Genomic DNA, 27,948 nt, shown 5'->3' on the forward strand with positions numbered 1-27,948 from the left:
GTGTGAATAAACAGGTTTTCATCAGGTCGGCTCTGTTTGTCGTGGTGTGCCTCTCGAGTTTTTTTCATTGGACTTGTTCTTTTGCTTATCAGGGGCACTTTATGCAGAGCTGTGTTCTGTTTGCCTTGTCTTTGTGGGATTCGCTTACCACAGTGGTGACAATTATTTACTTTATCTGACATGAATTTAAAGGAAAAAAAAAGAGATCCCCAATGGGGTATTTATCTTTCCAATGACTTCTCTCTGCTGCGGACTGACCAATGCACTGAAACACTGCTTCGGGGCTCCGACAACAAGAAAAGACTGATTTTACAACATAGGCCGGCTCCCTATTTACCCATGCGTACTGACGTCGGTTAGGGTGTCTGCCAGCCACAGGAGGAGGAAAGAACTTTCTCTGGTAGCCAGGCAGGCCAAGGGCTTTCACAGCAGGAAATCCTACAAGTCAGGACTGCAACAGTGAAACATGAAGAACATCTGGTCCTGTTGCTCCCTGGGACAACATGTAATGAACGACAGGTAGAAATAAATACGTCTGGCCTGGTGGATGATGGATTACCCCCTGGAAAGAAAGAAGGTCCTCCCACTGCCCTCTGTAACATTAATGAATAACCTTTATAAGCCATTTGTCTGAAACTGTATGTTGCCAATGAGAAAAGTGGAAATTCAAGCTTTCAGAAAGGGAAAGGGGGCTGCCAGGGTGGTAGGGGCAGAAAGTTCCCTTAAATAGTCATTCTGACTTGTTGGACTGCCCTTGTTTCTTCTTAAATGTCTGTTTATCTGCATTCTGTTGAGATTGACGAGGGGTTAGTGAATCCCTTAAAAAAATTGGAAAGGGAGGGCTGAAAAATCTTAGAGATTCCTTGTATCAACTTACCCCTTTCATCACACTTTTTAAATCACCTCTGAAGCAAAGGGGCCAAAAACTAAACCTCTTTCCAAAGAAGAATTTAGAATCTCATTTTTAACATCTGGGAGGTTTTGAGAACTCAGACAGACAAACCTAATCAAAACAGTACCAGTGGGCATAGCCCTGGAAGGGGTACCAACTGAGTCATGGATGCTGTAAACAGTGCATAGTGACTTGAACCACAGAAGAAACTATTTAAAGCAGATGATTACTCACAAGAAGAAATTGCAGAGGAAACAATATCCCTTATATGTTCAGAATTACAGCAAACTTTAACATATGAGCCTGAAAATTCAAAATTCTGAAAATCAAAGTCGCAGAAGTATACACTTTCTCCCACATTTACCAATAATCTTCCCATCCTTATCAGAAAAGAGTACGAGTGGGATTAACTAAATGCTTAGCAGCAGTAGGATTAAGTAAAGTTATAGTTGCTGGGTTAGGTTTGGGAACAGTGTATATAAATAAACTGATGAACTTTATACATTCTCTACCATTTAAGAGACAGCTGGCTGTCTACCAGGAAAATTGCAGGCAGTAACACAGATCCTCTAAAACTGAGAGAACTGTTTGAATAGGTGAATGTTCTGGAAATTCATTCTGTAGCAGCCCATAGTGTTTGCTGAAGGAATGAGAAACCTCAGTGTTCTCTCCCTGAAAACACTGGCAAATTCTCGAAGTAGTCTCAGAGAAAGAGAATCCCCCACAATGAGAATCAGAAACTGATCTCTCCTGAGTCTGAATCAGAAATCTGGAGAGAAAACCCTGAATCTATCCCTTCATCTTCCTGTCCAGATTCAGAATCTTGAACCTCTTGAGGAAAAGAGGTATCCCTCTTTCTTTTACCAGAAACTAGTTTATAAGAAAGATCAATAGCCTGAATTAAACTCTGAGCCAGACCCATTAAATTACTAATGCTCAAAGAAATTAAATGATGATTAGGAACAATGTTATTAATAGCAGCAGTAGCTTTCCCGTGGATGGGCTCAACATTCTGACAAATCAGTGAAACCTTCCCTGTTCCTTCTCCCATGACTGACAAGAGTGACTCTCCCTTGCAGCAGAGGATGTGGCTAGCTCCCGGTCCACAGTGGCTGTAGGTGCTACACCAGAGGGATTCGAGATAAAGGATGAGTGGTATGAAGTACAACTAACAGCCACGGTAGAATCATCCACCTGTTGCTGAGGCAAATTCTTAGTCTGCTGTGGTAGCTGAACTTTTTCTTTTTGTGACTGGAAGAAGGACCAACAGTTTGGTGTATCTTTCTTTGGGAAAACCACCAAACAAAAGCCAGCAGAAATTTATAATTTTTAAAAGTCACTTTTTTCAAAGAAAAACACAGTAAAAAGCACTTTAAACTACGCAGCCAGCCACAACTACAATAAACACAATTTCTCCATGGAAAAAAATGTTTTAAAATACTTAACTTTTAGACTGCCAGGAAAAAGAAAGAGTAAAATACAATACAATCTTGTGACAGTCCTCTAAAACACAAACTCTTAGCTTTAAAATAACTGTTAACAAGACAGGCCGTCAGAGAGGTTCACATTGCTCCTACAAGATCATGAATGCTCACACACTGGTTTCTCTTGCTTACCGTACTGCCTTCAGTGAATGCAAGCAAAATGTCATCAACACCATCACCATTCATATCCGGGAGCTGTACTATGGGGTTCAACACTGTAGCATTGCTTCCAAGATTGATTGTATGATTCCAAAGCAAGTGCCCTGAAATTAAATAAAAACATTCTTCACTCATTACAATCCATTTTTTTGTTTAGATTTCTTATGATTTTCACTTCTGTAAGTCACTCTAGCTGAAGAACAGAGATTTTCTTTTCTAGTATTTTCTTTCTTCACTCATACTCTGCAGAATGCTATACTGCAAGTTTTACGTATTTATTTATTTATTTATGTGCAGTGGTCATATGTCTCAGTCTGCAGACATCAAAACGAGTTACAGAACCTCTTGAAAAGTAGGCATATCCAGTGAAAAAGTCTGGGTGCCTAATTATTCTAAAATCAGTACAACAAAAAGTGCAACTCCTACCACTTTCAGTAGAACTGTGGGATACTACTCAGAAACATAACTTAAAAAAAAAAACAAAAAAAATGAAGGGTGACAAAAGTGGCGCAGAACTATAAGCAAATTATCAAAGATACAATATATGACCATATGACCTGTATACATTAATGAATGATACCGCAAAAATCTACCTCACAAAGTCAAGCTATACTTTTAAAAAGGGAGATGTAGTATGCTTGTCCTCTTTGTTCCAAGTTACAGTACCACTAGTATATTCATAGGTTTGTAGGTAGTTATTAGGCATACATTTCAAGAGACCATTGATGATCCTAGCTCAAATTGTCAATTTCCCCAAAGCACGGTCTGATTAAGTGACTTGCTGAAGATCACACAGTAGGCAAATACAGAGAACCTTTACCACAGAAAGTAACTTGTTAACAGCTCACAGCTCTAATCTTCTTTCCCAACTGACAGACAATCATGTAGTCTGATTTACTGTGCACTACTAGTTCTCCTCCAACAAAGATGCAGATGAGAGATGTCAAGGGTTTCCTTCCTGCGTGGTACGCTCACATACAACCCCAAGTTCCCTAACTCACATTTTAAAAAATCCTCCTCCACTTTAAATCTACTTTTAACCACTCCAATTAAGGGCCAAAAAAGACAGTGATGGGGAAAGAATAGTTGTGTAAAATCTTACCATAACTATAGATGTCCATCTCTTTCATGTTGCAGTATCTTACTTTGGGATCCTCCACCTCAGGCAACCCAAATGTCAGCTCTTATACAAAATCTTAAGCCTGGTTGCTGCTGGTGCGTGGGATGTCACATGTAGGATCAAATATGAAATAAACCAAGCAACACTAATATTAAACAAGTGTTTAATAAAACAGAGCTTTCAGGTCAAACAAACCCTTCAGTGTATAAAATCCTAACACATACTAACCATATTTATACTATCAAAAATCACACAGCCATTAATTATTCAATTAAACAATTGATACTGCTGATTTTCTGAAAAATCTTTCTAGTTGGTTTATGACATATAAATCCCTTTGTACTATAAATAAGTTTTTGATGGTGACTCTTGACATTCAGTCACTTTTCACTGTCATACCTAACAATTATGGTATAGATGCTGTAAGGGAACTTTTAGTAAAAAATGGGCAATATTCTGGTAGATATAGTGAAACTATATGTGAATTACTTCAGTTAGTATTAGATAATAACTATTTTGTTTTAATGAAAGAATCTTTCACCAAGTATCTGGTATAGCAATGGGTACTCCCATTGCTAATACATATGCCAATTTAGTACTGGATAAGTGGGACACTGAATTTGTATACCATGGCTCGCTCACAGCAGTACTTTCAGAATATTAGCTGTTTTAAGAGATATGTGGATGATTTGTTTTTTGTTTGGCATGGTAGCAGGGGTGAATTAGATATATTTTTAAATTATTTGAATAACAGTACTGACTTCCTACGTTTCTCTGTGACATGTTCAGAAATTAGTATTAATTTTTTGGATGTGAGAATTTTATTTGATGGGACTGAAATTCAAACTACTGTTTACAAAACACCCACACATACAAATAAATTATTTCACCAGAGTAGTATGCATGCCCCCTATGTGTTTAAGAGTGTTACTAAAGCACACTTTATTAGGATTAGTAGACTCAATACTTCTATAGAAGAATGTAAAAAACAAATGAAGGAACTGAAGGATGAATTTACAGAGAGCGGCTATAATAACGAGTCCTTAGATATGGAAGTTGAGTATATTCTGGCCTGTAGGGAAGAAAGTACAAAACCCTACTTTTCAATGAACACAATGTAAGAAGCATCCTCTGAAATTATTAATACAAACCCAGATAGAGGTAAACTACGTTTTGTGACAACATACAATAGAGCTACATCTGAGGTACGAATTATTAATAAAAATTGGTGTATATTAACATCCTTACTAATTATGTCCTATAGTTGGTATGATACCCAGCCCAGAATTTAAAACAGAAGCTAAGTTATAAGAACATGTGTGTTAAGAATGGTGGGGTAACAATACTCAAACCAGGTACCTTCTTTTGCTACAACTGTAGTTGCTGTGATGTTATTAATAAAAATAATATTTTTCAGCATCCAATAACAAAAAGGAACTATGTACTTTTAAATTCAGCAACATGTGTTACAACGAATATAATATATCTGGCAACTTGTAATAGATGTAAGGCATTTTATGTTGGGAAATCAACTAGAAAATTGAAGGAAAGCATAACTGAACATCTTTCAGAAATAAGGAGAAAGATTGATACCAACTCCCAGGCTAAACATATTAATGAATATGGTAATACACATACGTTTTCTGTCAGAGTGATAGCTAGAGTATATAAAGATGTACGGGGTGGAGATTTAAATAATAAACTTGAGATGAAGGAATATCAATGGATAGTACGCCTTTGTGCAGATGTACTACCGAGTTTAAAACTGTTTCTTTAAAACCTATATTAAGATATAAAAAAAGTGTTTGAAATAGAGACCTATGCTTTTAAAAATGTTCATTATTGCTCTTAACCAGGATGCCAATTGTTTAATTGAATAATTAATGGCTGTGTGATTTTTGATAGTATAAATATGGTCAGTATGTGTTAGTATTTTATACACTGATGAAGGGTTTGTTTGACCTGAAAGCTCTGTTTTATTAAACACTTGTTTAATATTAACGCTGCTTGGCTTATTTCATATTTGATTCAGCGTTGGCTTTATGAACTAAGCTTTGTTCTGCAACTGTTCAGCTTTTTCGGGATGTCACATGTAGGCCATAAACCAGGGGCCTTAAATGTGACGTCTGCACGCACAGACCTCAGAACTGACTTCCCAGTCGGACAGTAGTCTAGGTAATGCCAAATGATGTCCCCCAGACCGGAGAAATGCAATTGACTTCCCAGTATAACCACAGTCTAGGTAGTGTCCTATGATGCCCCATAGACAGGTTGAAGGTACTGCGGGGGGGGGGTAGGTGGGAGGGAAGGAATACTCCAACATGGAAGAGAAAGACATCTATGGTTATGGTAAGATTCTACACAACTATTCTATGTCCTTCTATTCTCATGTTGCAGCATTCTTACTGTGGGAAAGTATCACAGCTTAAGAAGGGGGAAGGGTGGAGGCAGAAGTAGTGGATTCCAGAAATCCTTTCAGGTTTGCCCTTGCAAATCCTATTCTGGCTCTGGAGATATCGTCCAGTTTGTAATGTTTGGTAAAGGTATGTATAGAGGACCAGGTGGCTGCCTCAAAGATGGAAGTTGTGTCCAGGCCCTTAAAGAAGGCCCCAGAAAAGGCTACTGCTCTGGTAGAGAGTGCCCTGAGCCCCTGATACAAGTGTTTTCTATGGCAGGAATAGCAGAAGCAGGTAGATTGTTTGGATACTGGCTTGCCCAGGGCCCTGGGATGGAAGGACACAAAGAGTTGATTAGCCAAGCTGCAAGATTCAATGTTTGGAGCTGAGGGTGCAGAATTTGATTCTCCTGCTGAGACAGTAAGGAAGGTGTCTGAGGCAGGTGCCATGGAGAAATGTGTGACACACTGTGCAGGAGTGGGTACCAGTGTTGGCGAGGCCAGTCTGGAGCAATCAAAATTATTTTTGGTTTGTCCTGTTTGACTTTTAGTAGAACTTTGGAGAGCAAAGGCAGGTTTTGAAGGGATAGCAGTCTGAAAGAAGGGACTTTCAGAAAGAGGTTTAAGAAGGATAAATCCAGGACTGGCCTCCAAGGCCCATCCTTTTTTGTACCATGAATAACCTGGAGTAGAAACCTTTTCCTTCTTGGCCTGGTAGAACAGGTTCTATGGTTCCCTGAGCAAGAAGGTCCTGGATAATGTGAGGAATTAGGTGAAGTTGGTTCTTGGGTGGAAAGGGAATGCTCTGTGGTGTGGGTTTATTTCCTGTCGGGACAAGAAATATCCTTTTTCCACTATTCCCAGAACCCAACGGTCTGAGGTGATTTATTTCCAGAGGGGCAGACAGTGAGAGGCGGGATGAGAGGGGAAGGTGATTGAGGCGGTCATGCATTACTGTTACTGTTTCTGTCCTGAAAGGACTGTCTGTTGGTAAGCTGAGAAGGGACGATCCTAGAGGAGGATTGTCTCCTTGTCCCTTTCCTATGTCTGGAAGATGAAAAGGTGGCAGGGGTGGGGGCTCTTCTGACATAAGAGACCTCAGCAGGGTAATTTCTGTAAAATTTTGGTACTGGGGAGACCAGTAAGTGTTTAATATCTTGGAGTTCTTTACTCTTCTCCTGTAGGTTTTTAAACAGGTCTGCAGACTTTCCCAAACAGGAGATTATGATCAAGTAGAGCATCCAAAATTTTGGATTTAAAGTCTTCAGGCAGTGGCTGGAGCCTAAGACATGAGTATCTGCATAGCACAGATGCAGCAGATCTAGCAGTGGCCTCTGCTGCATTATAACTGCATTTTATTGAGTGCATTGCAACCTGAGATGCCAGGGACAGTTTAGATGCCACTTCTGTCTTGTTAGGAGAGCCATGCAAAGGGGGACAGTAGAGATGAAGCCTGTGATACCAAATCTAGGGCATATTTCACCAAATGGGTTTGGTAGTTAATTGCCCTAAATGCTAGGGTTGAAGAGGTGTATATCTTCTTGCCCAGCCTGCCCATTACCTTGCTATCCTTGTCTGAAGGTAGGAGTCATGAGGATGGAATAAGTTTAGAATGTTTGTCTGAGGCCACTGCTATGATTGCAGGGTCTGCCAAGGGGGGACTTACTAGAAATTTGTGGTTGTCAGGGACCTTATAGAAATGATCGGGTCTCTTGGGAGCAGGTGGATGAGTCTCAGGGTTTTTTTGAGACTGATGCAAATACATCTAGGTATGCAGGAATCACTGGAGGGATGGCTGATGGGAAGGGTGATTCAACCTGGAGCAGCTCAAAATACCTTTTTGGAATTTTTGTCATCTGGGTAGTATCCCATTTAAAATACTCCCTCATTTTTGTTATAGTCTCTCCAAATGTAATGTCCTCTGGAAGGGAGTCTCCCTCAATGGAATCCTCATCAGGGGAATAGTATTCCAAGGGGGAAGCTATTTGGGATGAGTATGTAACTGACTCATCTGAGGAAGAGGACAAGGCTTCTTCCTGAGAAATGGAAGGAAGGATAGAGGTAGCTGAGGCAGGTCTTGGGCTAAGTACAGTTATAGTGGGAGCTGAGGAGGTTGAAGACCTAAGGGCCACGAAGGCCTGCATCAAAGACTGTGTGAAAACCGTCAGTCTGGTTGTTCCTCTGAAGGAGCAGACAAATGTTTGGTCTTTTGTCTCCTTTTTAAAGGAGTTGATTTAGGTAAAGCTGTGGGCCTAGTTTCAGGGAGCTGGCCTGAAGAGGATGAATTGGAATCCTGGATCATGGAAGGTCATCTGGTGGAGCCTTGTTTCCCCTCGACTTCTATAATAACCAATGTCAGAATAACCTCCGTGGACATGCCTACCGGTACTTCAGAAGTGGCTTCCTTAAGGGTAGATGCAGAAGTAGATGTTTCTAGTGGATGTCCCTCATCTCCTATATTGGTGGTTGGCAGGGCATCTGATGACGGAGTGGCAGTGGTGGTAGGCCTTGAAACTTTGGTCTTTTTTTCTTGGCGGTTCCGCCTGAACATCCGACTCCGGATCCATTCTTAATGTTAACCTCTTTAGCCTCTGGTTCTCCAAATACAAATACAGACGGCTTCTGAGTTTTGGGAACAAAAGACTGGCAGATGGAGCAGGAGGTATGATCGTGTTCCCCGCCTAAACAGAAATTACAGTTGTGTACATTTACCATAAATGTAGATGTTCGAGTGTATTCACTGTTGCAGTCATTACATTTGGATAATCTGCTGGCAGGTTGCCCTCAGTCGGCCTGATTAACAAAGTCTTGGGTCCTGCATCAGTTGCTGTCCCTTCTTCCATGATGTCAGGTTATCAGGGGTATAAAACATGCATCCGACGCCATTACATCAGTTTTTCTTGCCCCAGATGTCAGGTGCCCCCCAAATGGGGAGCAAAATACATATATATATATATATATATATATATATATATATATATATATACACACACACATATACATACAATTAGAAACACAAAAATATACCTACAAACAAAAGAAAATACATGAAAAAGGCTCTTAAGCATAGTAAAAGAAAGAAGAGGTATAGTAAAAGAAAAACAGGGGGCTGGAGGGAGGGTAACCAGGGCTGCAACAGTGAATACACTCGAACATCTACATTTATGGTAAGTGTACAAAACTGTACTATGTTCATCGTGTTTCACTGTTGCAGTCATTACATTTGGGTAGATTCCCAAATCTATGGTTGGGAGGATGGATTTATACAGCTTTAGGAACAGCTATAAGACCCTGCAAAACAGCAGTGGCAAAGCCAGCTCTGGATTTAGAGAAAATTGGTAAGTGATAATGCTTGGTGAAAGTATGAACTGAACTCCAGGTAGCAGCTTCTAGAATATCCCTAGTAGGAACACCTCTGTGAAAGGCTGCTGAAGTAGATGCAGCCCTGGTGGAATGAGATCTGATCCCCTGGTGGATAGGTTTTCCATGGTGCTTATAACAGAAATGAATACAATGGCTTATCCATTTAGAAACAGTTTGCTTTGAAATAGCCTTCCCCTCTGCCCCTGCAACAAATGCTACCAGTAGTTGTTCAGATTTTCTTTGAGATTTAGTCCTGTCCAAATAGAATCTAAGTTGTCTGTGTACATCCAATGAATGCAGAATCCGCTCCCCCTTGTTCTGTGGATTGGGAAAGAAAGTTGGCAAATGAATGGACTGATTAAGAGCCACAATGGATACCACCTTGGGCATGAAAGATGGGCATGAAAGACGGATTGGTCCTGAGTGACACCCTGTCCGCATGAAAGGGCCTGTAATTCAGATATCCTTCTAGCTGAAGTGATTGCTAAAAGGAAGGCTGTTTTCCAGGAAAGGAATTTTAAGTCTGCAGTTGCAGCTGGCTCAAAAGGAGGTAGAGTGAGTTTCTCCAAATACAAAGTTAAGGTCCCAGGCAGGGGTTGGAGCTCTCCTGGGTGGTCTCAAGTTTTTGGCCCCTCTAAGGTACTGCTTTAGAAGATGATGAGAGAAGGGGGGGGGTATGTGTTGTAATGAGCTGAAATGGCTGAGGCATGGATTTTTTTTTTCAATAATAATTCTTTATTTTATTTTTTCCAAACAACTAATACAGTACTACCAACTACTTACAATATGTACATGAATGCTTCCAACAGTTACATAAAATCATTATAGAAGAAAAAAGAACTAGTAACTATATAAGACTTATCTCAATAAAATTCAACAGTTATTCAGTTTTTCCCGGAGAATAGAGAGGCATGGATTTTTATGGATGAAAAAGACAGGCCCTTTTGAAGCATCTCAGTTAAGTATTGCAAAATCTGAGGTAAATTGGGCACTGCTGTGCTCATCCCTTGAGACTGATTCCAGGCACAGAATATTTTTCATTTGTCAGCATAAGATTTTCTAGTACTAGGTCTTCTCGCCTCCAAAATTACATCCATCACAGGTTTGCTGAGGGATGCTAAGGAGGAATTTAAGGTGATTAGCAAAGCTGCAAGATTCAATGTTTGGAGCTGGGGCTGCAGAATTTGGTTCTCCTGCTGAGACTGTAAGGAAGGTGTCTGAGGCAGGTGCCATGGAGAAATGTGTGACACACTGTGCAGGAGTGGGTACCAGTGTTGGCGAGGCCAGTCTGGAGCAATCACAATTATTTTTGGTTTGTCCTGTTTGACTTTTAGTAGAACTTTGGAGAGCAAAGACAGAGGGGGAAAGGCAATAGACTGGGGTTTTTCCAGCTGAAAGACAGAGCCATCCACTTTCCAGGCTTTTTTTTGTGATGAGTTCTTGAGCAAAATTTGTCCAACTGGTAGTTCTGGGGTGAGGCAAAAAGATCTATGTCTGGGCTACTCATTTGCGTGTCAACATGTTGAAAATCCGTGGTTCCAGTTTCCATTCATGAGGGTCCATGAGATTTCTGCTTAGTTCGTCTGCCAGAACATTCTGCTTTCCTGGCAGGAATTGAGCTTGTAGTTGTACTTGATAGCTCAAGGCCGTGTTCCATAATTCCATGGCTAGTCTGTAGAGGGGGTAGGAATGTGTACCCCCCTGCTTGTTTATGTACCACATAACCATGGTGTTGTCTGACTTTATCAGTAATTGTCTTGGATGAAGGTAGTCCTTGAAGGCAGTCAGTGCATTCTGTACAGCTAGCATTTCTTTTTGATTGATATGAAGGTGCATTTGATTTGGGCTCCATTTGCCCTGAATGCACTTCCCTGCCAGATGAGCCCCCCATGCATAGTCTGATGCATCTGTAGTTAGAGTTTGGGCGGCAAGGGGTGGTGTGAATGCCAGTTCCTTGTTTTGGTGGCAGACCTCTGCCCACCATAGGAACTCTAGGCGCAGGCAAGGTATGACAGGAATCATTGTTTCCAGGCTGTGACAATGTTGACTCCATAAACTTTTTAAGTACTACTGAAGTTTCCTCATATGCAGTCTTGCATATGGAATTAGAAGAATGCAGGAAGCCATGAAACCCAAGGCTTGCAGTATTTGCCTTGCAGACAGCAGGGTTTTTGTGGCCACCTGTTTGAAGTAAGTCACCAAATGAATTTGCTTTTCTGGCATAAGGCAAGCCATCTGGGCAGTTGTATTCAAGCTTGCACCCAGGATTGTAATCTTTTGAGAGGGTACCAGTTGAGATTTCTTTTCGTTTATGGTGTACCCTAGACAGATTAGAAAGTACAGTTTTGTACCTACCATAAATGTAGATGTCCGATAGGTATGCAACTGCAGTCCTGACATATGGGTTGTCCTGCCTCAGGCAGCCCTTCGGTCGGCCGGATTCCAAAGTCTGGGTCCGGCGTCGGCTGATGTCGCCCTTTCCCCGACGTCAGAACGCCTGGGGTATAAAAGCGTCAGCCGACGCCATCTTCATCAGTGTTTCTTGCCCCAGATGCCAGGTGCCCTCTAAGGAAGGCTAAATTTTGAAAATGGAGAAAAAATTCCAGACAAGTACAACAACATAAAAACAAATACACCATAAAAGATTACTCCAGGTAGCTAAAATGAGGGGTAGAAACCCAAAAGAATACCACAGAGGGGTAGGTGGGAGGGAAAACCTGACTGCAGTTGCATACCTATCGGACATCTACATTTATGGTAGGTACAAAACTGTACTATGTCCTTCAAGGATGCAACTGCAGTCCTGACATATGGGTTGAATACCATAGCCAACCTGGGGTGGTAGGCACTAAGACAAAGATGGTGTAGCTAAAATGCCCTGCAGGACTGCAGAAGCAAACCCTGCTCTGGATCTGGAATATAAAGGCAGGTTGTAATGTTTGGAAAATGTATGCACGGAGCTCCATGTAGCAGCTTCTAAAATGTCCTTTGTTGCCACTCCTCTTAAAAAGGCTGTGGAGGTGGCTGTAGCTCTGGTGGAATGTGGCCTGATGTCAGCTGGCACAGTTTTTCCATGAGAAGAGTAGCAGAATAGTACAGTTTTGTACTTACCATAAATGTAGATGTCCGATAGGAATGCATCTGCAGTCCTTACAAATGGGTTGTCCTGTCGTCAGGCAGCCCTTCGGTCGGCCGGATTCCAAAGTCTGGGTCTAGCCTCGGCTGGTGTCGCACTTCACCCGACGTCATAGCTGCAGTTATTCGGGTATAAAGGCATCAGCCGATGCCATTTTCCTCAGTGTTTCTTGCCCCAGATGCCAGGTGCCCTCTAGGAAGGCTAAATTTGGATAAATGCCAATGATTCCAAATAGCAGAGAGCAAACAAAAAATAAGGATGTATGTACATATATACAAACAAATACACCATAATAGATTCCCCCAGCTAGCTATAAGAGGGGCAAATACCCTAGGAGTACCACAGAGGGGAAAGGCGGGTGGGTAATCCTGACTGCAGATGCATTCCTATCGGACATCTACAATTATGGTAGGTACAAAACTGTACTATGTCCTTCAAGGATGCATCTGCAGTCCTTACAAATGGGTAGAATACCATAGCCAAACTGGGGGAGGAGGTAAAATAAAATTATGGTGTAGTTAAGATCCCTTGCAAAACAGCAGTGGCAAAACCTGCTCGGGATCTAGAGTATAAAGGTAAATTATAATGCTTGGCAAATGTATGCACGGAGCTCCAAGTAGTAGCCTCTAAAATGTCCTTGGTAGTCACTCCTCGTAGGAAAGCTGTGGTAGTGGCTGTAGCCCTTGTAGAGTGAGGCCTGATGTTTTCTGGAGTTTTCTTTCCATGGTAAGAGTAACAAAATCTAATGCAATTTCCTATCCACTTGGAGATTGTCTGTTTTGAAATTGCTTTTCCTTCCATTCCTGCTGCATATGCTACCAGAAGCTGGTCAGTTTTTCTATTGCCCTTGGTCCTGTCCAGGTAGTAGCGTAATTGTCTATGTACATCCAAGGTATGCAACAGTCTTTCTCCCCTGTTCTGTGGGTTGGGGAAGAATGTAGGTAGGTGGATAGCCTGATTTAAAGATACTCTGGAGACCACCTTAGGCATAAAAGTAGGATTTGTTCTCATGGATACTCTATCTTGATGGCAGATCAGGAAGGGTTGTACTGCCATTAATGCCTGTAGCTCAGATACCCTTCTTGCTGAAGTGATTGCCAGCAGGAAAGCAGTTTTCCATGATAAGTATTGTAATTCTGCTGTTGCTGCTGGTTCGAAAGGAGGAAGTGTCAATTTTTCTAGCACAAAGTTCAAGTCCCATGCTGGCAATGGTGGCTTCCTAGGAGGTTTTACATTTTTAATTCCTCTCAGAAACTGCCTGAGCAGAGGATGTGAGAAGACTGGAGGATCCAAGCCATATTCTGCTGAAATAGCTGATGCATGAATCTTAATGGAAGAATAGGACAGGCCTTTGTGGAAGAGGTCTGCCAAGTATTCCAGGATGTTGGCTATGTTTACCAGTGACACATCTTCTCCTTTTGCAGTACTCCAAATGAGATATCTTTTCCATTTTGCTGAATAATTTTTCCTTGTTGAGGGTCGGCGAGCCTCCAGGATACTGTCTTTAACCCTTTGGGATAAATTTGGGTTAATTGGTCTTATGCAATGTTCCAGGCAGTCAGCTGCAGAGTTTTCAGGTTTGGATGCAGGATGTTGTAGTTGTTCTGTGTTAACAGCAAGGGAACCAGGGGTAGGGGCCATATTTGTTCCCGAGACATGCTCCTCAGTAATGGGTACCAATGTTGTCTTGGCCAGTCTGGGGCTATCAGAATGATCCTTGGACGGTCCTCTTTGATCTTCAATAGCACCTTGTGCATCAAAGGAAGTGGTGGGAATGCATATGCTGTCAGGTTTTTCCAACTGAAAGATAGGGAGTCCACCTTCCAAGCAAGTGGGTGGTACGTCCTTGTGCAGAATTTCTTTAGCTGGTGATTGTGTGGGGATGCAAATAAGTCTATTTCTGGGTGTCCCCATTTTCTTGTAATGGTTTTGAAGATGTCCGGATGCAGCATCCATTCGTGGGCATCCGTGGTAGTCCTGCTTAATATGTCTGCTAGAATGTTTTCTTATCCTGGTACAAAAATTGCTTGTAACTGAATGTTGTAGCTCAGGGCCACATTCCAGAGGTCCAGTGCCATCCGGCATAGAGGGTACGAATGTGTGCCTCCCTGTTTGTTGATGTACCACATAACTGTGGTGTTGTCTGTCCTTATAATCAATTGACCTTGTTGGAGAAATGGTCTGAATGTCTGAATTGCCAGTTTTACTGCCAGCATTTCCTTTAGATTTATGTGTAGGTGCAGCTGGTCTTGAGTCCATAAACCTTGTATGCACTTGTCCAGCATGTGGGCCCCGAGCGTCCGTCGTGATGGTTTGGCTTGGTTGAGTGCTGTGGAAGGGCAATCCTGTGTTTGATTGACAGGCCTGAGCCCACCATAGGAATTCTTGCTTCAGGCATGGAATTATTGGAATTTGGGTTTCTAGGCTGTGCTTGTGTTGAGACCATAAATTCCTTAGGTACCACTGTAACTTTCTCATATGCAGTCTGGCATGTGGAACCAATATTATGCAGGATGCCATGAAGCCCAAGGCTTGCAGGACTTTTCTTGCTGTTAGATGGTTCTGCTTTGTTAACGCCAAGAAGTAGAGAGGTAGTTGCTCCTGTTTTTCTACTGTTAGGAATGCCATTTGTTTCGTTGTGTCCAGCTCTGCACCCAAAAAGGTTATCCTTTGGGATGGTATCAGCCTTGACTTTTTTATATTGACTGTATATCCCAGGGCTTGTAGTAGGTAAATGACCCTTTTCAAGTCTTCTGCTAGCTTGTTTTTGTTGTCCGCTTGTATCAGGCAGTCGTCCAGGTAAGGGTAGATTTGGATTCCCTGAAGCCTGCAATGAGCAATTACTGATGCCAGGCATTTCGTGAATACTCTGGGCGCAGTAGATAAGCCAAAGGGAAATGCTGAGAATTGATAATGCTCTGATCCTGCAAGAAATCTGAGGTATCTTCTGCAATTTGGTCATATGGGGACGTGCAGTTATGCCTCCTTGAGATCTAGAGTTACCAGCCAAGACTCCTTGCCCAGCATGGGAAGAAGCTGCTGTAGAGTCAACATTTTGAATTTTGGAACAATGAGGAATGTGTTTAAAGCGGACAGGTCGAGAATAGGTCTCCATTTGCTCTCTTTTCTTGGTACCAGGAAGAGTCTGGAGTAAAATCCCTTTCCTTGCTCCATAGATGGTACCTTTTCCACAGCTCTCATCCTTAATAATTGAGATATTTGTTTTAGAGCTTCTGCCTTTTGATTTTGGCATTCCTCTCTTCCCTGGTAGAGTATAGAAGTGAAACCTGTAACCTTGGTCTATTGTCTGCAAAATCCACTTGTCTCTTGTGATGTAATGCCAGTTTGTTGAAAATAAGGCTAGCTTCCCGCCTAAGGGTGCTTCTAGTTGTTCCCTAGTAGGCGGAGCCAGAGCCAAGTCACTGTGATTGTCCTGTAGTTGTGGTGGTGGCTGTGTCTGTGGCTGTACCTCGCTGGTTGTTACCCTGCCACTGGCGTCCCCTGTAGGCACCCCTGGATTGGCTTCTGCCTCTTGAACGCCTATTCCTGCCTCTCTGAGCTCTGGAGGAGTCTGGAAAGGACCATTTCTTGGAGGGCCAATTCCTGCTAAACCTTGGAGGTTGGACCTGTAAGAAATCTTTCACTGTTTGGACAGATTTTGCCTTCTCTTCCATCTTCTTCAGCACCTGTTGTGCAGGAGAGCCAAACAAATTGATCTTATCCATGGGAGCATCTAATAGTTTTGATTTGACATGGTCTGGTAAGGCCTGCTCTTTTAACCATGCATGCCTTCTGATAACTGTGCCAGTCATGGCTGATCTAAAGGAAGCCTCCAGTGCATCTTAGCCGCATTTTAGAGAATGGTTACTGATTTGCTGAATGTTATGTACCATTTCCTGAACAGATTTTTTGTCTAATGGTTCATCCGAGGACAGCTTTTTAGTTAACTGGTCTAGCATAAATTCTTGATACTGGATCATGTGAAATTGACAGTTCAAGGCCCTAGCTGAAAGAGTAGCAGAAGTGTAAACTTTTTTACCCCATCTCTCTAAGGACCTGGATTCCCTTTCAGAGGGGAGGTTTTTTTTGGCAGAGGTAGCTGCTACAGCCTTAGGTCCTTGGGAGATAGTCTCGGGATCTGCAAAAGGAGCCTTATACAAATGGTAATGCGTGTCCGGGACCCTGTAGTACCTATCGGGCTTAGCAGGGGCCGGAGGTAGAGAATCAGGAGCAGTACAAGCATCGTTAAATGCATCATCTACAACAGAAAGAACTGGAGGAATGGCTAAAGGCCTATGTTGTTGTAAATGCAGAAAGGTTCTAAGCCTTTTTCTGGAGTCTGAAAAATCCTGGCCCTGCCACTGAAATTGTTCCCTCATAGCATGCAAGGTTTCCCCAAAGGAAAATTCCTCAGGCGGAGAGGCAGAAGGGATGGACTCTTCAGCATCAGAGTCTTCATAAGGGGAGAAAGGAGCCTCTGGAGGGTCTGTATCATCTGAATCATCAGAGGAATCATCTGTAGAAACTGGCTCAGGGGGCTCTGCTCTAGGCCTCTTCTCTGGAGGTGGGTGAGAGGCCCTGTCTGGTTGTGGTTGGGATCCCCGGATTAAAGAAATGAGATCCTCTGCTAAACTAAGCATTTGTGAACTAGAGCTAGGCCTGTGAGAGGGGGTCTTAGCAGGCACAGATTTAGTAGCTTTCGCTGCTTTAGCCCTGGCAAAGGCCTTAATGGACATGGCTGCAGGTGGCCTAGCAGCTCCACGTGCAGGGGTTGAAATATCCAATGGAATAGTGTCAGATAATTCCTGAGAAACTGCAACATCAGGTGGGATTTCAGAAGCCGATTCCACCAGGTTGGAAGAGGCCTCGGTAGAAGGTAAGTTTTTGGCTGAAGGAAAAACCGCTTGCTCGGTTTCAGCCGAAACCGAGACACTCGCGGTTGGCTTAACAGCGGTTTCGGCCGAAACCGCGGACCGCGAGTGTCGGTCCTTTTCCTTGCGCTTTTTAGTTATTTGCGTAGTCGGAGGATCCGACGGCATAATATAAGCAAAATCGGAGCCGAAAAACTCCTCAGCAAATTCCGACCGACGTCTAAGCGTCCGCCGGTTAAAAGAAGCACAGGCTAGACAAGCTGCTACGTCGTGGTCTGGGCCTAAACAAGGTAAGCAGTAAGAGTGGAAATCTTTGAGGTATTTGTTTCCCACAAGTTAAACAGTTATTCACTTTTTCTGACATCGGCTGAGGCAAGAAAGAGTCCCCAACGGGGTACTTAGCTTTTTAGAAGTCTTCGGTAGTAGTATTCGGTAGTAGTAATCTCTGGTTCTGACCGACCGGCACTTGCGAACAGCTTCTGCTTCGGGCGCCACGCGGCAAGAAAGACTGAGGATAATGGCGTCGGCTGATGCCTTTATACCCAAATAACTGCAGCTATGACGTCGGGTGAAGTGCGACACCAGCCGAGGCCAGACCCAGACTTTGGAATCCGGCCGACCGAAGGGCTGCCTGACGACAGGACAACCCATTTGTAAGGACTGCAGATGCATCCTTGAAGGACATCGAATGCAATTTCCAATCCATTTAGAAATTGTCTGTTTGGAAATTGCTTTTCCCTGCAATCCAGCAGCGCAAGCTACAAAAAGCTGGTCAGATTTTCTGAAAGACTTTGTTCTGTCCAAGTAGTAGCGCAACTGTCTGTGTATGTCCAAGGTGTGCAGAAGTCTCTCTCCTTTATTTTGAGGATTGGGAAAGAAGGTAGGCAGGTGAATAGCTTGATTCAGGGACACCCTGGATACCACCTTTGGCATGAATGACGGATTGGTTCTCAAAGAAACTCTGTCCTGATGAAAAATGAGAAATGGTTGTATTGCCATAAGGGCCTGTAGCTCAGACTCTTCTTGCTGAGGTTACTGCCAGAAGGAAAGCTGTCTTCCAAGACAGAAATTTCAACTCTGAAGATGCTGCTGGTTCAAAGGGAGGAAGAGTTATTTTTTACAGCATGAAGTTGAGGTCCCATGCAGGCACTGGTGGTTTCCTTGGAGGGTTGATGTTCTTTATACCTCTTAGAAACTGTCTTAGCAATGGGTGAGAAAATACAGGCGGATCAGTGTTATATTTGGCAGACATTGCTGAAGCATGTATTTTTATGGAAGAATATGAAAGGCCATTGTGGAGCATTTCAGCCAAATATTCTAGGATCTGTGGAATGCTCATCACTGATGGGTCTTGACCCTTTTTGCTGTTCCAGATAAGAAATCTCTTCCATTTTGCTGAGTATGTTTTTCTAGTAGAAGGTCTGTGCGCCTCCAGGATGATATCTTTTACCCTTTTGGAAAGTGTATCCTGAGGAATAGTCATGGAATCTTCCAAGCTGTCAGCTTCAATGTTTTCAAGCTGGGGTGTAGTGTCCTGTAATTGTGCTGTGTCAGAAGAAGTGGCCATTGAGGAAGGAGCCATGGATTGCTGTGTGTCAAGCTCCGTAGCAGTGGGTACCAGTGTTGTCTTGGCCAGTCTGGAGCTATCAGTATGACTTTTGGTTGCTCTGTCTTGATCTTTAGTAACACCTTGGTCATCAAAGGAGGAGGTGGGAAGGCATATAGTGTTAGAGAGTTCCAACTGAAGGAGAGAGCGTTCACCTTCCATGCTTGAGGATGGTATGTCCTTGTGCAAAACCTTTTCAGATGGTGATTGAGGTGGGAGGCAAAAAGATCTATGTCCGGCCTTCCCCATGCTTGAGTTATTTGTAAGAAAATGTCTGGATGCAACATCCATTCGTGTGGATCCATGATGTTTCTGCTTAGGCTGTCCGCCAGAACATTGTCCTTCCCTGGTACAAACTGGGATTGTAGCTCTATTTTCAATTGTAGGGAAATATCCCAGAGATTCATTGCCAGTCTGCAAAGAGGGTAGGAATGGGTACCTCCTTGCTTGTTTATGTACCACATAACTGTGGTATTGTCTGTCTTTATTAGTAGATGGCCCTGATGCATGAACTTTTGAAGGCCTTGATTGCATGTATCACTGCCAGCATTTCTTTTGGTTGATGTGCAGGTGCTTTTCTTTTGTGTCCATTGTCCTTGAATGCATCTGCCCTCCATGTGCGCCCCCCATCCATGGTCTGAGGCGTCTGTTGTTATGGTTTGACTTGTATGAGGCTTGCTGAAAGGCAGACCTTTGTTTATCTGGCTTGCTTGAGCCCACCACAGAAATTCCTTTTGAAGGCATGGAATGAGTGGGATCAATGCTTCCAGGCTGTGGCTGTGTTGAGACCATAGACTTTTTAGATACCATTGTAGTTTCCTCATATGCAGCCTTGTGTGTGGAATCAGAAGAATGCAAGATGCCATGAAACCCAGGGCCTGCGGGATTTTCCTTGCAGTCATCTTGGTGTGTGTTGCTAATTTTCTGAAGTATTCTGGTAATTGTTTTTGTTTTTCTTTTGTCAGAAACGCCATCTGGGTGTTTGTGTCCAGTGTGGCACCCAGGAAAGGTATTTGTTGGGATGGTACGAGACTTGATTTCTGAATATTGACTGTGTATCCCAAGGCCTGCAGTAGGTGAATGACATAGTCCAAGTTTTTTAACAAGGCTTGTTGGCTGTCCGCTTGTATAAGGCAGTCGTCCAGTTAAGGGTATATTTGTATCCCCTGAAGTCTGCAATGTGCAATTACTGATGCCAGGCATTTCGTGAACACTCTGGGCAGTAGATAAGCCAAAGGGCAATGCTGAGAATTGATAATACTCTGAGCCTGCAAGAAATCTGAGGTATCTTCTGCAACTTTGTCTGATTGGGACATGCAGGTATGCCTCCTTGAGGTCCAGAGTTACCAGCCAAGACCCCTTGCCCAGCATGGGAAAGAGTTGCTGTAAAGTCAGCATTTTGAATTTTGGCACAATAAGGTAAGTATTCAGTGCGGACAAGTCCAGAATGGGTCTCCATTGGTTTTCTTTTCTTGGAACAAGGAACAGTCTTGAATAAAATCCTTGGCCTTGTTCTGCAGAAGGAAGCGTTTCTATTGCTCTTATTTGAAGTAGGTTTGTTATTTGTTTGAGTGCCTCTGCCCTTTGATTTGGTGGCAGGCTTGGCCTGCCATGTCTTGTTGGTAGTGTATGAAAATGGAATCTGTATCCTTTGTCTATTATGTCCAGTATCCATTTGTCCTTTGTAATATTGTGCCAATTTTGTGAGAATAAAGATAATTTTCCACCCAAAGGTGCTTCTAATTGAGCCCTGGATGGCGGAGTCAAAGTCAAGTCATTGAGATTGTCCCTGCGGAGCAGTGGAAGGTCCTGTCCCACCTCTCTGGTTCAGAAGCTGCCATTGACGTCCTCTGTAGGAGCCTCGAGTCTGCCCTCTACCTCTGCCACGTCTGTTTTTGCCTCTTTGAAATTTGTCTGTGTCTGGAAAGGACCAATGCTTAGAAGGCCAATTCCTGCTGAATCTTGGAGGCTGTACCTGGAGGAAATCTTTGACTGTTTGCACTGATTTTGCCTTTTCCTCTATTTTCTTTAAGACCTCTTGTGCAGTAGCACCAAATAGCTTATGTTTCTCTAGTGGTGCGTCCAAAAGCTTAATTTACACATGGTCTGGCAATGTTTTTTTCCTTTAACCAAGCATGTCTGCGTATGACCGCACCTGTCATTGCTGCTCTACATGAAGCTTCCAATGCATCATATCCACACTGAAGGAAATGGTTGCTAACCTGCTGAGTATTATGAACCAATTCCTGTAACCCCTTTCTATCTAATGGTTCAAGGGAAGCCAATTTCTTTTGCAAGTCATCCAACATGTATCCCTGATACTGAATCATATAAAATTGACAATTTAATGCTCGCATAGAAAGGGTGGAAGATGTATATACTTTCTTGCCCCACCTTTCTAAAGCCCTAGAATCTCTTTCCGAAGGAAGTGGATTCTTAGCAGTAGTGGAGGAAACCCCTTTAGGCCCCTGAGAAATAGTTTCAGGGTCAGCAGTATGGCCCTTGTACAGAAATTGATGTGTGTCTGGGACCCTGTAGTACCTGTCTGGCTTGACAGGAGCAGGGGGGAGGGAGTCAGGGGAAACACTAGATTCTAAGTACACATCATCTAAAACATTTAAAACTGGAGGAATAGCTAAGGGTCTGTGCTGAGGTAGCTTTAAAAATTCCCTTAACCTTTTCCTAGAATCTGAGTATTCTTGGCCTTGTCATTTGAAGTGCTCCCTCATGGAATGAAGCGTTTCCCCAAAGGAAAACTCCTCAGGAGGAGAAGCAGAGGGAATGGATTCCTCCGCATCAGAATCCTCGTAGGCCGGGAAGGCCTCCTCCTGGTAGTCTGAATGTGCAGAATCACCTGAGGCCTCATCGGAGGACTGGGGATCTACCTGCTCAACCCTAGGCCTCTTGACAGAAGGCAGCTGAGAGCCTCTATCTGGATGTGGCTGACAACCCCTAATTAAAGAAATAAGGTCCTCAGCTAAACTTAAAATTTGAGAACCAGAAGTGGATCCCAGAGAAACAGATCTTGGAGGGAGAGACTTAGCCTGTTTGGCAGCCTTAGCACGTGTGTAGGCCTTAATGGACATAGACACTGGAGGCCTGGCAGCCCCGCATGCTGGAGTAGTCTTATCCACTGAAATGGTGTTAGAAATATCCTGGGCTACGGTCTCAGAGGGGAGAACAGAAACCGGCACTGTTCTAGTCAGATTACTAAATTCTGTGGTTAATACAGTATTAGAGATGACACAAGAGACCAAGGCTCAAACTTAGCAATTTTATTTTGAAGCTTTTAACAATTAAGGTTGTGACAATAATAAACAATTGACTAGTCAACATGCAAAATCTATCCTATAACCTATCACATTAACATGCAAAATCTATCCTATAACCTATCACATAAAATAACTATTAAATCATGTACTTACAAGCATATGCATTAAGAATATCATCTTTGCCACTGATAGGGGGACTCCAAACCTATTCAGTACAGCTATCTGTTCAGTCAAGACAGGGCCGACACTGGCAGGCAATGCTGTATGCTCAGTTCAGGCTCTTGCTTCAATCAGATCCGATGATGATGAGTTCCAATCTATTGACAGCCTCTGAGCCTTTTATAGGTAAAATATGCCATAGGGTCAGTGAGTTCGGCTGATGACACCTAGGCCAACAGTTTAATCATAAACTGTTGGTTGATGACACTCAGATCACCAGTTTGATCATGAGCTGATCAAAATATACAAATCATTTCCTAAGTTGTCAACAAGTCCCGTAATATCTTCTACTTTTATACATTACTTCCTCATTGCAGAGGGCAGTTGGCCCACAAACTCGTGATATAATGTCTAGTTTTATACATTACTTCTTCCTTTCAGAAGACAGTTAGCCCACAAACTTGTGATTTAGTTCCTCTTTGAAATCCCCCATCTTTTGGTAAACATCTTTTAAGCTGACAAACAACTTCAAAGGTTAACTGGAGTTCAGTTATACCAATATCAGTGTGCAAGGCCTGCCTTTGAAGCATGATTCTTTCAGGTTTCATATATTTATTCATGATATAAAACAGTATATCATGTATTAACCTAATTAGCAGCATGTCATGTAATTATTTAATTAGCAGCATATCATGTAATTAGCAGCATATCATGTCATTACTTAATTAGCAGCATAACCTATCTAACATCAAGCACACACACACACACACACAGCAGTTCAATAGCTTGAGGCATTAAAATTCAGGTAGACTGTGTGGATCCGTCACAGGCCACCCCTTGCGTCAAGCAATGATTGCTGTGTGTTCCTGATAATGAGCAAAATTGACAACATTTTCCTGTACTTATTCATGACCTTACAATAAATGCAGCAAGAAATTAAGCAGAACAACACTGAAATTATTGTGGTCAACAACAAAGGGTGTAAAAGCAGATTAAACCAAACAGAAGCCTTTGGTGACCACATAAAAACATCATACCAATGTGAAACAGTTATATCTTGAATTTCATTTGCAATTTTAAGAATGGTACCTTTGTCTTTAATCATTTTAATTACAGTTTGACGCATCATGTAAAGTCTTATTTAGCAGGAGCAATACAGCTTGCCCTTCCTGCTTAATCTGTTTAAAGTCTGGGTGGACTAGAGATGGCCATCGAAAAGTGTGTAATGGTTCTATGCTAGCATTTAATGTGATGTCCATCCATCTAGCCAATCTAATCAATTCCCGTGCAAAATCAATGATTGCATGTACATTACTTTTACAATGTGCTCCACTGTCTGTGATTGTTCCATCACTCCAAGCCAGCTTACAGGAGGATACTACACAGGCTGTGGTATCATTGAGTTGATAAATGTCTGTCCCATTCACTATATATCTATGCCAAATACATTCTCCAGTCCCATTATGTAAACATGGATGAGGCTTTCTGTTAATTAGCAGGCACACCCACCCTGGGGCCAGGCCTCACATCCTGCTAAATCAATGGGAACATCATTATAATCAATGAGGTTAGATTCTATCTGAGGCACCCACCAATTATTTCCGAATTGCAGAGGCAATGCTACAAATGGACAAACCTGTTTTGTTCCCTTTTACTAGCAAGATAATCAAAGATCAATATGCAAGAATCATTTTCACATGCAAAATCTAATGGTTTCAACCAATTATACAATTGCAACTCATTTTGCCAATGGTTTGGTCGTTTTGCCCCCCAAACCTGAATGAATTGCAGGTACTGCTGATTGGCAGCCAATTGGGACAAAATGCAAAAGCTCTGATTTAATCCTTTAGTAAGGTTATTTAGAACCTGTTCTGTATACATATTAGCATGATCAATCCATCTCCACATGACAGTTTGAGTTATAACACTATCAACGGTTCTTTGACCGAGCTCTGGATCATGATCAGCTAAGAGCTTAAAAGCCATGTTTAGGTCTTCACCTAAACGGCTTAATTTACCTCTCAAGGTGTCAATGTCTATGCTATTCAGAAATCCTGTACCTGTCCCAACCGCTCCCAAGGCAGTTCCCATTATTCCCGTGACATCACGTTTGTTTCTTCTATATCGGTAATGCCTATATTTCAAGTGTAGGGAGTTAATTGGCCATAAGTTGGTGGACTTGCATTGTGAATGTTTAGTAGTGATATCTACTGCTGTCATATTAATTATCATTTTAACATGCTGAACAATTCTGCTACTTACAGTTTTACATCCTCTTGTGTATCTTACTATATGTCCTAAACCATCAAATACAGTTGAACTGTTGTCCATAGCATATATCTCCAAGTTTGGAGATTTGGTTTCTGCAGTGTCGTTTTCCCTTTGAAATGGCTATGCAGGAAGAATCTAAAGGAGACTCGCCAGAGAAAATCCTGATTCATTCAGTCTCTGATATAAGCCCCAGCAGGATTGGCAGTGCATTCCTCTGGATGTCTGTCACAGTTTAATCTACAAACAGTTCTGATGTATTCTGTGCTGGTCAAATTCCATGTCAGAGTGGGTTTGGTAGTCACTGCAAACAACGCTTCTCCCAGCTTCCAGTAGAAGTCACAATCCCCTGTCAAATTAGCCACGCCTTCCTCACTAAACAGGGAATAGGGTCATGACACTCATATGGTCCATCTAGGTGTCTTCGCTGGTAAGAGTTGGTGTCTTCCCAAACAATGGCAACAATCTATGGAGGGAAAATATAATGGTTGTTTAGCAGAATCAAGTAACACCAAAACAGTATCACCAGGTCCATCACAGATCACAGTTCCACGCTCATTTGGTTGCTGGGTGTGGTTATTATTACCCTCATCCCCAACCATTTACTTGGGCTAGTGTCACAGTCCTGTAGTAGGATGACAGCATCCTGATGTATACAAATTTCTACTAAAGGTAACCCCTTTTTCACGGTTTGTGTTCTGTTATCTAAATTGATGACCTTTACTATCACCTCTTGTTCTGGTTCCCATAGCATGAAAGCTTCCCAATTTTCTCCCAACAATCCTTTTTGTCCCCAGTGCCATTTTTCTGGGAGAAACAGCTTCCAACCTGTCTTAACTAACACAGTATCCTGTGCTGGTACTCTTTGCTCAGTCAATGCACATAGCCAGAGCCGAGTTTGATCAATGTTTGTTAGCATGGGATATATGGCATCTGGATTCAGTCTTTCCAGTTTTAAAGTACAGCAGTCTGATCGGATATCATTCATATGCATTTGCAGGGGAGTACCTTGATGTTTCCGAGGTCTGTTGTTTAACTGACTTACGGCTTGTTCCAATACTTTTGCCCATCCTTGCAAAGTTCCATCACTTGTATTTTTACGAATCTGTTCTTTAAGAAGTCCATTGTATCTTTCAATCAAACCAGCAGCCTGGGGGTGATATGGTATGTGCAGCACCCATCGAACTCCATTTTCTTTTGCCCATTCTTGGACTTCTGCTCCTGTAAAATGACTGCCTTGGTCACTTTGTATTTCAACAGGAGTCCCATATGTTATGCATAGTTTATGCAGTCCCCTCAGTACTGCTTGTTGATTTGCTTTTTTAGATGGGGAAATCATTAATAACCCCGAATAAGTGTCCACCATGGTTAGGCAATATTGTTGATTTTGATCCAATGGCAAGGGACCAATAAAATCTACCTGCCAGATCTGAGCTGAACGACTGCCTCTATGTATGTGTCCACATGCTTCTGATTGCAGTTGCTTTCGTTTATTTCTTTGACAAATTTCACATTGTTTTATGACATCTATCAGTACATCTTTACTGAGTTGCATACCATGTCTCCGTGCCCATTCCATCGTAGCATCTCTTCCCAAATGTCCACTTCGATCGTGGGCCCACCTGGCCATGCTGATATCCTCAGGATTCTCCTCAACAGTGCACTGCAGCCATTTTATCTACTTGCTGGTTATGCCTTCTTTCCTCTGTCACAGGTGATGCATGAGCATCCACATGTCCGACACTAATCTGGCATTGTTGTGCCTTTTCCCAGATTTGCTGCCAATCTTCTGACCCTCCCACAAGGGTCTACCATGGATTTTCCAATCTTGTTGCTGCCAAGCAGGTAACCAAGCTGTTAGGCCTTTATAAACTGCCCAGCTATCAGTGTAGATATATGCTTCATCTCCAAGTGATAAATTATTAATCACTAAAGCAACAGCTCGTAATTCTGCTTGATTATTTGAACCAGCGGTTCCTTCATCAAACAATACAGTCTCTGTTTGTGGGCAATAAGCTACAGTCCAAGTTCTGCCATTTGATCCAATCTTTGCAGAACCATCAGTAAACCATGCACATTTCCTTTTCTCCATGTCCAACTTATCAAATGGTGATGCCTCAAGTATTGGTGATTTTGGAAGTTCATACCGTTGTTGCTCTGTTGTATCAGCATCATTCAATATTACCAGGCCAGCCAACTGTTGCTGCACCTGGGAAACTCCAGGCACGATATTGGCTCTTTCTTGCAAGTACCATTTCCATTTTTGTACAGTCGAAGACTGTGCTATTAATGTTTTCATTAGAGTATTGTCTCGTAACCACCCCTGGATTGGGTAATCTACTTTCACTGTCACCGTCTGTTGTTTGGTCAGCCCCTCTACATGGATCAAGGCAGTATATACAGTCAGTACATGCTGTTCAAGAGGGCTATATCTAGTCTGTGCTCCGGTCAGGGATTTAGACCAAAATCCTAGTGGTCTTTTCTTTCCCACATCATTTTTCTGCCACAATCCCCAGGACATGACATTATTAGCAACAGTCACTTCTAAAATAAAAGGTTGCTGTGGGTCTATTGGACCCAGTCCCACACTCTGTTGTAAGGCTTTCTTCGCCTCCTCGAATGCCATCTGCTGTTTAGGACCCCACTGGAAATCACATTTTTTCCTAGTCACATAGTGAATAGGTCGTAAAATTTGTCCAAGATGTGGTACACGCTCTCCAAAGCCCATTGCTCCCAAAAGGCTTGTGCCTGTTGTTTTGTTTTGGGACTGCAATCTTTTGGATACTTTCTAGGCCGATGCAGGTATTTCTCTTTTTGCTCCATTCCATATCATACCCAGGAATTTCACTGATGTTCCCTGTTGTGTTTTATTCTCATTTATAGCCCACCCTCGGTTCTGAAGGTGTTCAATCACTGTTTTCAATGCAATGTCCACATCCGGCTTTTCTCCTGTAATCAGGACATCATCAATATAATGGAATACAGTCACTTTATTTAACTGCAACTTAGCCAGGTCTCTGGCCACCAGCCCGTGGCAAAGAGTTGGGCTGTGTAGATATCCTTGTGGAAGTACCTGAAAGGTATATTGCCTCCCTCCCAGGTAAACGCAAATTGAGCCCTACACTCTTCTGCTACAGGTATGGAGAAGAAAGCATTTGCCAAGTCCAAAACTGCATGGTACGCCCAGCAGAAGAAGAAAGTCTCTCCACAATAGTAACAATGT

General features: G+C 42.5%; 1 protein-coding gene across 1 annotated transcript in view; it reads right to left on the bottom strand.

The window, feature by feature from the left end:
* The window catches only part of FAM234A (family with sequence similarity 234 member A), a gene marked incomplete at its 5' end in the record, with an annotated part of 537,904 nt that overhangs the window by 363,293 nt on the left and 146,663 nt on the right, over window positions 1–27,948 (bottom strand). Inside the window, 1 exon segment of the mRNA XM_044089425.1 lies at window positions 2,509–2,639. Coding sequence (XP_043945360.1) covers window positions 2,509–2,639 — 131 coding nt within the window.

Source organism: Protopterus annectens, chromosome 12.part0 (genome assembly GCF_019279795.1).
Source record: "Protopterus annectens isolate FY-2018-M chromosome 12.part0, PAN1.0, whole genome shotgun sequence".
In the NCBI taxonomy this organism is placed as follows: domain Eukaryota; kingdom Metazoa; phylum Chordata; order Ceratodontiformes; family Protopteridae; genus Protopterus; species Protopterus annectens.